Here is an 11195-nt window from a genome sequence, read left to right as displayed (position 1 = left end):
TCTGCAGTGTGTTAAGGAGAGATACAGCAGCTCGTTCCTCCCTACTGCTGTGAGACTGTACAACCGACACCTCACCAAGCACAGCACCAGGCACTCCTCACAATAATGAACAATACTATCCAGATCACTTCTACATCCATAGAAACCCCTCTGAACGTATACTGTGTGCACTGACTATCAGCATCAGTACTTTACAGCAAACTGCTAGCTACACATGGTTAAAATGGCTCTTGTGCAATATGCCGACTTACTTGTGCAATACTATATGGGTAATACTGTTAATAATACCTGTGCAATACTTACACGTGCAATACCACCTTTGTAATACACTTATGTTAACTATATATCTGCAAATCATTTAATTTATGCAAATTTGCTAATTTTTTTTATCTCTAAATTTGTAGTTTTTCTTTTATAAATATCCTTTTTTGTATACTTAGTAGTTTTGCACTACTCCTTCACTGCCTTATCTTTTTCTCTTTATATATTTTGCTGCTGTAACAATGTAAATTTCCTTTGTGGGATAATAAAAGGCTATCTTATCTTGTCTTTATGTGACTAATACTAAGTAAAATGAGCATTACTCACAAGGTTGCACATCTGGTAAAGACGAAGGTTACACGGCATCAGCTTCCAGAAAACACTGAAATTTTACTCATGCCTGCTTTGAGACAGTGTTTGAGTCTGTCAGTGTGTCTGAACGTGTGTGTGTGTGCATGTGTGTGTAAAGGAGAAAGTAGCTGGGGCGGCAGTGTGCAGTGGCAGCATTAAGGAACCTCAGAAGCTGAAAGCCTGTCTACCTCTCCCTCGCGCTTCACATTGTTCTTGCCATGCAATCTGAATTCCTGTTGAGGTAAAGAGATTCCTCTCCGTGTAATGGGCTATTATGTTTGCTCAGCTCCTATTCAAGCTCTAATGACTTACGCCACTGTTGAGGTCCCCAGAGACTCCCTTGGTTGAATTGATAGGAGAAGGCCTTTGTTTCAATGCTCTATCAGAAGCAAACTATACTATCTGAAGATCTGGTGCAAATTCCCTTGCTGGGAATATATTTCTCATTTGTTTGTGATGATTTTGTATAGGAAAGATATAAAATGATATTAGAAAAGCACAGTAAAACTGCAATTAACTTTGTGATTACAGGCAAATTGTGGCTGCAGTCAAAATTAAATTGTGATTTTAATTGTGTGACATAGAATCAAACCTATTTTGTACTTCCATTAGCTGGTAGAAGGGTTTTACGTACCAAGGTGTGCTTTATTCTGTATAAAGACCCTCTAGTAAAGGTGTTTTTTGTACTGTTTTAAACATTAGAAATGACGACTAAATTAAAGTCAGATGATATCGCTGCCATATTATTTACCTTATACACATGACTCACACTGACAAAAAAATGGCCACACAATCTTGAAGTTTCAGAATCAGTAATATCCACTTTTGCAGAACCAGGAGATATTTTGAGAACTGAGAGTTTAGATGATCAAGGTAAATTATGGTGTACTTATATGAACTGTGCACTGGCAAAATGTAGGTAAATCAAAATAAGACATGAACAAAATCAATTGCACTTTAAATAATATTAATTATTTATTTCCTATAATGCAGACCACAAGTGTGGCTACGGTATGACAGCATTTCATAGAAATATGATAATCAGTTGGGCCAATATGGCTTGATTTTAAATTAATTCATTTTACACAAATGCTTTAATAAATATATATTTGCATTGATTATAGTTTCGGCTACATCAGTATACAGCTTCTAAAAAGAACTGAACATTAAAGATGATTAAAAAATAGAGTATCTAATATTGTAGCAAAATAAACATCCTCCCAATTTTCTTAATTAGCATTGTTCAAAACATTCTGCATGTCACCAGATGCACTTCTGTACTGTATGTGGATGTAGCACTCGACTAGTCCTGCTATAAAAAAAAAAGTCCCAATTCAAATACATACGTTTCCATGAGTATACTTTAAGCAATTAAGGTGAGTTTAACTTCATGATTTCAAAGAGGTCCTTGTTTTGTTTCCCTTTGAAACTTATCCACAATGTCAAAAGCGTCCCAGTGAAAGCACTATCACCACGGGTGCCAGCTGTGTGTAAAGGTCCAGCACATCTCAGCAAATGCAAGGCATATGATCACTTATTGGCAGCTTCAGGAGAAGGATGTCTCAGGTTGGAAAGCTACTTTCTCAGCATGGCGTGTAAAGTCCTGCACCATGTGTGTGCCTCTAGGACGCAGCCCAGTCTTGTGTGTTGAGGGACGACCTCATTCTCCATTTCCCCAGGAGCAGCTGAAGCGGCCTGGTGGCCCTTACAACTCTTTCACGACCCCTACAGCCAAAGCAAGCACACCTGGGTTAGATCAGCTTTTTTAGTTCACAAGTGCTGGAGATTGGTTCTCTTGTTATGACAACTAAGGAAAGCAACCTAATATTTTATATTTTGCCAATTTTAGTCAATAATGACGAGAAAACTAAGACTCATGTACATTACTGGCAACATTATAATTTGCCAAGATAAAGAAATATGAAACAGTTCATACTTTCTTCACAAGTCTGAGACCCAGTGTCAGTGAGAGTCCATCACATCACTTAAGTGTTCTAACAGACTACGGTAGGCTTCTCTCATCGACTTTTTTCTCATTATTTTCTCTACACTCTTAGAAAATAAAGTACATTATTGTACTTTAAGGGGTACTACGGCTTGTCACTGGGGCAGAAATCTCGAAGGTACTTATTTGTATCATTTATATACCACTTGTGAGGCACACCACAATACAGCTGTGAGTAGGGAGTCAAACTCTTGCGGTTACCAGAGGACCAGCCCCCCACTGTAACCATAGTTATGTAATGGGGCTTTTCCACTACCAACGCGGTTGAGTTGGGCTGAGCCGTGCGGTGCTGAGTTGGGCTGAGTCGAGCTGAGTGGGGCTGTTGGGGTTGCATTTCGACTACAACTGTGCTGAACCGTGCTGGCTGGAAGTGGGTGGACACATTGGGTGGAGTTGGCGAAAGTGGGTGGATGTCACGTGATGTCGTTAGGCGGCGCAAACAGTGACATCAGTGACTTTTTAAGCGGCAGTCTCACGACCCGGATAGTAAACAATAAACATGGAGGACATGGAGTCGTTAGTGTTGCTGGTCTTGGTGCTGTGGCTTGTTGTCACCGACAACGCCAACAGATACTGGCAAGAGCGTATAGATGAGGCGAGGCGCATAAGGCTTCGTAATTCTTCTTCTTCCGGGTTTACGGTGTTTACAGATCCCAGCGTGCTCGCGGGGCGTGTGTGGGCATGTGAGGACACTCCTCCTCACCAATCAGTGCACAGGGGAGTGTCTCCTCATGCCCCTAGCCCCACTCGGCTCAGTTGGGCTCACTTCAGCCCCACTCCAAAACCGTGCGAGTTTTGGGTGCTGAGTAAGGCTGAAGTGAGCTCAGTCGTGCTGCTCTGAGGTAGTCGAAACGCGAGCCGTGTTGGGCTGAAGTGAGCTGAAAAAGGGTAGTGGAAAAGGCCCATAATAGACGAGAGGCCGAGGGCTACCGAAACAGAGATTGGTGCCGCCCAGCGTGCTTTAAGGGCCTGGTTAGTACTGGGACAGGAGACTGCCTGGGAAGACCAGGTCCTGTCATGGGAGGGACTCTGACTTTGATATACTGCTTGGGAACATATATGGCCTTAAAGGAGAACTGAAGTCATTTTTAAACTTGCTTTATTTCTAAATTAATGTGTTATTCGATTACGTTTTCGGTTTTAGTAACCTTATATCGTGACTCGAATTGGCAACTAATTGCAATTAAATATTATACTGACCGGCCTATTTGGTTTTTAGCCATGTTGAATTTAGTTTGTTTGGTGCACGGCAGGCGTCGCTTATCCGCGCAATCTTCACGAGACTTGTGCAAGACTTTGAAATATGAAGTGTCAGCCAGGTGTCAGTGCCACCATATTCCAAACAAAATATTGCACAAAAACGAGTTTAAATGACGATTACTGTCTACTTTTTTCAAACATTCCTGAAAACAAACAAAGCTTCCAGCTTGATTACGTCAGCATTTGAAAGAGGGTGCGCGCATCTTTTGACGACGTTGGCAGATGTTGGTCACTTTGATTTCCGCTGTACGTTTTACTTTCGTCCTATGATGTCTCGCACAGGTCTCAGCGAATCTCGTTTACGGCCATTACTCTGACATACGGACTGATGAATTACATAGCATATTTCAAACACTCATAACTTGCTATTGCAGTGACAAAATAGCTATCAGAAATGCATTCCTATATTTAATAAAATGAGATAAATAGAATTTTGATGATTAAAAAAAATTGCCTTCAGTTCTCCTTTAAAGGTATACATGGTTACCTTGAGGTCCAATAATGAGCTGTTGGGGGGACATTAGTGTAGATGGTACCTTAGGCCCTGTTTACATTATTTCGAATCAGTGGATCATCAGATTAACGTTTTTAAAACGATTCGCGTACACACACAAAATTTCTGTGCCCGCAACAAAACCGTTCCCCGTGCACACAGCAACGCCAATACACGGATACGCTAATGACATGACTAATTAGACGGCATGTCACATGATCCCAGTGCATATCGGGCATGCGCAAGTCACTCACCACTTGCAAGTGGAAGGATGTCGTTGTAAAAAATGAAGTATGCCAGTCTGTTATTGGCGGTACTGGTACTACAATGACGCCTTTTTTACACTGTGTATGGCCTTCGTGTTTATGCTAGAAGGATCTAACAGTGTTCAGTACACTCTTCACCTCGCAGAACGGCCGTTTTTTGCGATTACAACAAGACTATTTAGTGCTACGGTAACCAACACACTTCCTGTATTGCTCATTCACTTAATGCAGGGGTTTTCAAAGTGTGGGAGAGTCAGCCCCCCCTCGGAGAGCAAATAAACAACCACGCCCCCCCTTACAATTTTTTTGTTGCTATACTTAATGTTCCATTCGTATTTTTAAAAAATGGTTGTTGTACACATTATTTTTTTCTTTTTCACATTTTAAACATCTGTGCTTTTTAAAACATCTTGTTTTACACATTTTAAACATCTCATAGCATTGTTAGCTAGCACCTCTTGGCAGACAACACACTGTGGCAGTGGAGCATCTTCAGATCCAGTCCATGAAAATCCAAACTTTAAATAATCGTGGTCATACTTCCTTCTTTTTCCAGTCCCCCAGGATTTCGCGGGCCTTTTTTGTGATTGTTGCGGCTAAAATGTCTGATGTTGCGGGGGGTTTCCAAAAAAAATTGCGATGAAAGTTGCGGTGTTTTTTAGGTTTTTGTTGCGATTACATTGCAGGAGGAAGTGAAAGTTGCGAGAAATTGTTGCGATTTTCTTTTTTTGTGATTAAAATGAGTGATATGTTAAATATTAAGTTATTACTGAAAAACTATTGATTAAAAAAACAAAGACACTGAGAAATGGTCCTATAAACAACTTTACCAATATAAAAGATTACCAGGACTACAAAAATGCAGAAAAATAGGCTTTACTTATCCAAATGCACCTGTTGGTTCTAAAGTTAAAGTGCAGAGAACCTCACAGCACAACATGAAGTTACCTTCAAATATAATATAAATGCCTCAGCTTTCATATAAGAAAAAAACTATTAATACTAGTACTGTGTACAGTCAGTCTCTCCTGAAGACTAAATTAAACAATAATTATAAACTAATTAAATAAATGGCTCAGGCTTCATAGAAGAAAAAAGCAATTTGAACAGAATCTCACAGTATGATGCTGAAGCTGCCTAAACAATGGAAAATAAAATACCATTTTGGCAAAAATGTTGGCATCCATTAATTTCTTGTATTAAGTAAAAAAAAAATAAAGTGCACACAGTCCTTCACTGTAAACATAACACACTTTCAGTGTTGCCAGATACTGCTGACGTTTTCCAGTCCAAAATATGTTCAAAACCCGCCAAACTGCACTTGAAACTTCCCAATCTGGCAACACTGCGCGCATGCTGCTTCTCTTGAACACACGGAAGTAAGGCGGAAGGTAGTTTGTCGACGTCACCTCAAGACGACGCCAATGATTGGTCAAATTTGCGGGAACGTTGCGGTGATTGGATATAATTGCAACACCGCCCTGAATTTGCGGGGATTGGTTGAATTTGCGCTGAAGTTGCAAACGCAACATCCTGGAGGCTCCGTTTTTTTGCTTGGCCCAGACTTTGTCTCCTCACTCACTGTAGCTTTAGGTACTAAAAATCGATCCATTTTGTCTCTCACGTTGTGCCCCCCCTGAAGAACTCTGGCGCCCCCCGGGGGGGGGCGCGCCCCACACTTTGAAAAGCCCTGACTTAATGACTTCCTCAACACACTTCCTGTATTGCTCATTGACATGACCAACGTGGCATGACCAACGCCAGCGAATCAGGAAGGTGGATGTCACAGTGACGTTGTCCAATGACGACGTCAGCTAGAGCTCAGCACTGCGTATCCTCGTTCCTCAATGTTTACACAGCACCGGATCAGATATGTACTGGGTTGAATACGTGGGCCCTGGCGGATTCAAACTGTTCCGCCTGTGGAGTCGTTTTCCGGCGTTTTAATGTGCACGGACAGTGCATCTGCAACGAAAACGATACGGATATGGTCTAATGTAAACACCACCTTAGGGGACAGAGATGGACTCCTACTGTACCCTGATTACAGAAGAACTAACAGTCTTATGGCAGGTTAAAATGAGTGTGTACAGAGGCGTTTCTAGAGTCTGTTGTGGCCCCAAGCAAAAATTTCCAGGCGGCCCTTCTGACCAGTGTTCATCACCAGTATGTTATAAATAATCTGATGCCAACGAAAAAATGTATGAAACCAAAGTTTTTTAAATTCCAGATGTGAAAATACAATGGTAAAGAACAATAAAAAACAAAATAAATAAGCTCTCAGGTCCCGACTCTCAGGGGGCCCCTGGGCCAGGGGGCCCCAAGCAGATGCCTGCCTTGCCTGTTCACAAGCTGCGCGTCTGAGTGTGTAGTGCACAATTATTCTGCACACCATTCTAGAGTATCCACTTTCCCAGGCTTCAGTGGTCTGTCTTACCTTTTAATTTCAGACGTCTTGGCTGCCAGGTCGGATTTGCACTTCCTTTCGGCACAATCATGGCCGCCGGCTTTAGGGATCACCTTGTCACGCACTGCCTTATGCCTGAGAGAGAGAGAAAGAGAGCGCATGATATGAGATCAACTCTATTACGCGCCTCCAGATTGGCGGAATCTTTCCATGCGCTACACGAATAGCTCTAAAACTTGTCCGTGCAAGCTCGTGCACTCTCGGTTGTCTTGGCTGTGTGTACCGATGTGGAATGTGTCTGACAGCAATGTGCTAAATGCGCGTTTACCTTCGTGTGTTGCGTGTGTGACAGAACGACATGCACGTGCCGTCGGTGCTATTTGCGCACTCGCAGCGCAGGAGCTCGGTGGCGCGAGACATTTCTTGCGCTGAGCGCTTCTTGCGGGGCGCATTTCCCAGGCCGTAAGATACAGTGCGCCTGGGAGGGGAGACAGAAGGGAGTAAGATCAGTAACCACAGGTCAGAATGCAGCAGGTCGCATCCCATCCTGTGTCCTTTCATTTCTGGGGGAAAATCAGATTGTGTGTCGTATGTTCGATTTAATTAATCTGTCTAAAAACCTACTCTGGAGTGTTGATCCAGATTATGTCCAGGTGGCAGAAGTACACACATTCTTTATCCAGAAAAGTGGCACAGGAGCATCGTTTGGGTCTGGAATGGCGTGTGCTGACTGAAGACGCCGGTGCAGCTGTTGAGGGAGAAAAATACATACATAAAGTGAAAAAATAAAAAATAAAAAAACCACTGCACCAGAGCATTTTTTAAGGATTTTCCACTAGGAGACCAACTGGTCTGGGCAATACAATCACGGGCCCCAGAGTCCATGCGGCTGCACTGCTGCGGCATATTCTGTGATGCAAAATGGTTCACCAATCACCATACAGACAAACACACTACAGTGACTACACAGCTATCAAGAGCAATTACCAAGCACAAATGTTATGTCAAAGACACTCAAAGTTACACAGTAATGACATCGGATTCTGACATCAGCCATCTCAGTAACCAAATTTTAGTTTTGTTCTTCTTAACCAACATGATCTTGTGTGTATATCTTATAACATACACTACCGTTCAAAAGTTTGGGGTCACTTTGAAATGTCCTTATTTTTGAAAGAAAAGCACTGTTCTTTTCAATGAAGATCACTTTAAACTAATCAGAAATCCACTCTATACATTGCTAATGTGGTAAATGACTATTCTAGCTGCAAATGTCTGGTTTTTGGTGCAATATCTCCATAGGTGTATAGAGGCCCATTTCCAGCAACTCTCACTCCAGTGTTCTAATGGTACAATGTGTTTGCTCATTGCCTCACACTGTAAAAAAAGAATAGTTGAGAATACTTGAAATTTCAAGGCAACAGTCTGCATTAAGAATTTTATGTTTTGCCAACGATGTGCCCATGATAATCCAAACTATGATAAAACTGTTATCTTTATTAAGAATTCTTAATTAAGTCAATTTTCAATTCCTCATTCTGCCAACATAGATTTCTCTTTTTGCTGAACAGTGGCATTCACAGTAGTGCAAAAAGGCAATTGAGGTTATCAGACTTTTTTCACCTTTATTTGGATAGGACAATGTAGAGACAGGAAATGAGCGGGACAGGGAGGGATCAGGAAATGACCTTGGGTCAGAATCGAACCTGGGTCCCCAGATTTATGGTATGGCTCCTTATCCACCTGAGCCACAATGCCATACCCACAATGTAGGTTTTAAAAATTTTTGTAATTGTGTAGAACAATGAAAAAAGGCATGTATAGTTTAATGATAAATTGTGATAACCTCGGGGGCGTCGTGGCATAAATCCGGGGACCCGGGTTCAGTTCCGACCCGAGGTCATTTCCCCCTCTCTCTCCCGCTCATGTCTTGTCTCTACGCTGTCCTATCCAAATAGAGGTGAAAAAAGCCCCAAAAAAATCTAAAAAAAAAAAATTGTGATAACCTCAATTGCCTTTTTGCACTACTGTGAATGCCACTGTTCAGCAAAAAGAGAAATCTATGTTGGCAGAATGAGGAATTGAAAATTGACTTAATTAAGAATTCTTAATAAAGATAACAGTTTTATCATAGTTTGGATTATCATGGGCACATCGTTGGCAAAACATAAAATTCTTAATGCAGACTGTTGCCTTGAAATTTCAAGTATTCTCAACTATTTTTTTTTACAGTGCAGAAGGCTAATGGATGATTAGAAAACCCTTGTACAATCATGTTAGCACAGCTGAAAACAGTTGAGCTCTTTAGAGAAGCTATAAAACTGACCTTCCTTTGAGCAGATTGAGTTTCTGGAGCATCACATTTGTGGGGTCGATTAAATGCTCAAAATGGCCAGAAAAATGTCTTGACTAGATTTTCTATTCATTTTACAACTTATGGTGGGAAATAAAAGTGTGACTTTTCATGGAAAATACAAAATTGTCTGGGTGACCCCAAACTTTTGAACGGTAGCGTAGATCTTCGTTTTCCTTGTTAATGTATACTTGGTTAATTAATTGCAACTGATTGAACCAAATGATAAGACATAACTTATGGAATTATAACCAAATTATAAGACATAACCATTTGGTCTCCCAGTAACTATGTTAAAAAATGCTCTGCACTGCACAGAATGAAAGAATCTAAAAAATTCAGATCTCTTATGGTTACTTTGAGAAGACACTATTAAAATCAATGTCTACAGTTTTCATCAAGTTGCATTTCCCATCACCATTCAAACCTTGTGGTTAGTGAACATTCAGAACAAGCGACCTGTAAGAAAAGGTGAAGTTAGACAGCCCACCTGTGTGAAAGATTCCTGAAGAAAGCATGGACAAGATGGGGAAAATAATCCGTAATTCCATGATAAATAAATAATCTCATCCGATTTATGTATGAACGCAAATGACTAAAAAGCCTGAGCTTGTATCAGTGTTGCCTTTCTGTACGTTACAGTGACGCGGATTGATGGGATTGAACTTATTCTGCTCGAGTTGATCTGCTGGGGGGGAAAAAACCCTGCACCTGCGTCCTGGAGCGCGTTTATATACTCACCGCCTCGGACCACCTCCTGCCTCGCGCCCGACTGTCGCGTGTAAACAGTCCTGTCCTAGACAATGCTGTTTGTTACCGGTCACTGACACGCAACGTGGAGCTCGCGATAAGAAGCTGTCGCGTTCCAAGATTCCAGGGGATGGAGGCGCAGCGGCTCGAGCCAAATTCTGCACGTTTCCGAAACACAGAGCTGCAGCATTAAGGTCTGAACAACAGATGGCGCCAGAGGACGTAAAGACGACAGGTAAGGTTTGATCATTTCAGAATCACTTTTATTGCCAGGTATGTGAACACACACGAGGAATTTGAGTCCGGTTTCACTTAGCTCTTTTAGTACAAACAGATTAAAAATATATATATTTTTAATGGCGGCACGGTGGTGTAGTGGTTAGCGCTGTCGCCTCACAGCAAGAAGGTCCGGGTTCGAGCCCCGTGGCCGGCAAGGGCCTTTCCGTGTGGAGTTTGCATGTTCTCCCCGTGTCCATGTGGGTTTCCTCCGGGTGCTCCGGTTTCCCCCACAGTCCAAAGACATGCAGGTTAGGTTAACTGGTGACTCTAAATTGAGCGTAGGTGTGAATGTGAGTGTGAATGGTTGTCTGTGTCTATGTGTCAGCCCTGTGATGACCTGGCGACTTGTCCAGGGTGTACCCCGCCTTTCGCCTGTAGTCAGCTGGGATAGGCTCCTGCTTGCCTGCGACCCTGTAGAACAGGATAAAGCGGCTAAAGATAATGAGATGATATATATATATATATTTTTTTTTTTTTTTTTTTTTTTTACATAAATGGCGGCACGGTGGTGTAGTGGTTAACGCTGTCGCCTCACAGCATGAAGGTCCTGGGTTCGAGCCCCGGGGCCGGCGAGGGCCTTTCTGTGCGGAGTTTGCATGTTCTCCCCGTGTCCGCATGGGTTTCCTCCGGGTGCTCCGGTTTCCCCTACAGTCCAAAGACATGCAGGTTAGGTTAACTGGTGACTCTAAATTGACTGTAGGTGTGAATGTGAGTGTGAATGGTTGTCTGTGTCTATGTGTCAGCCCTGTGATGACCTGGCGACTTGTCCA

General features: G+C 42.2%; 1 protein-coding gene across 1 annotated transcript; it reads right to left on the bottom strand.

The window, feature by feature from the left end:
• Window positions 1–1746: 1746 nt before the first annotated feature.
• On the bottom strand, window positions 1747–10226 carry edn1 (endothelin 1). The gene is made up of 5 exons (XM_060942162.1): window positions 9887–10226; window positions 7668–7791; window positions 7372–7521; window positions 7074–7178; window positions 1747–2337 (listed from the first exon to the last, which is right to left on the bottom strand). Exons 1-5 carry the CDS (start codon window positions 9945–9947, stop codon window positions 2235–2237), a joined length of 543 nt encoding a protein of 180 aa, XP_060798145.1. The 5' UTR covers window positions 9948–10226; the 3' UTR covers window positions 1747–2234.
• Between the last annotated feature and the right edge of the window lie 969 nt (window positions 10227–11195).

Source organism: Neoarius graeffei, chromosome 16 (genome assembly GCF_027579695.1).
Source record: "Neoarius graeffei isolate fNeoGra1 chromosome 16, fNeoGra1.pri, whole genome shotgun sequence".
NCBI lineage: Eukaryota > Metazoa > Chordata > Actinopteri > Siluriformes > Ariidae > Neoarius > Neoarius graeffei.
The sequence above is the reverse complement of the archived record's forward strand: the minus strand, read 5'-3'. Positions and strand labels throughout refer to the sequence as shown.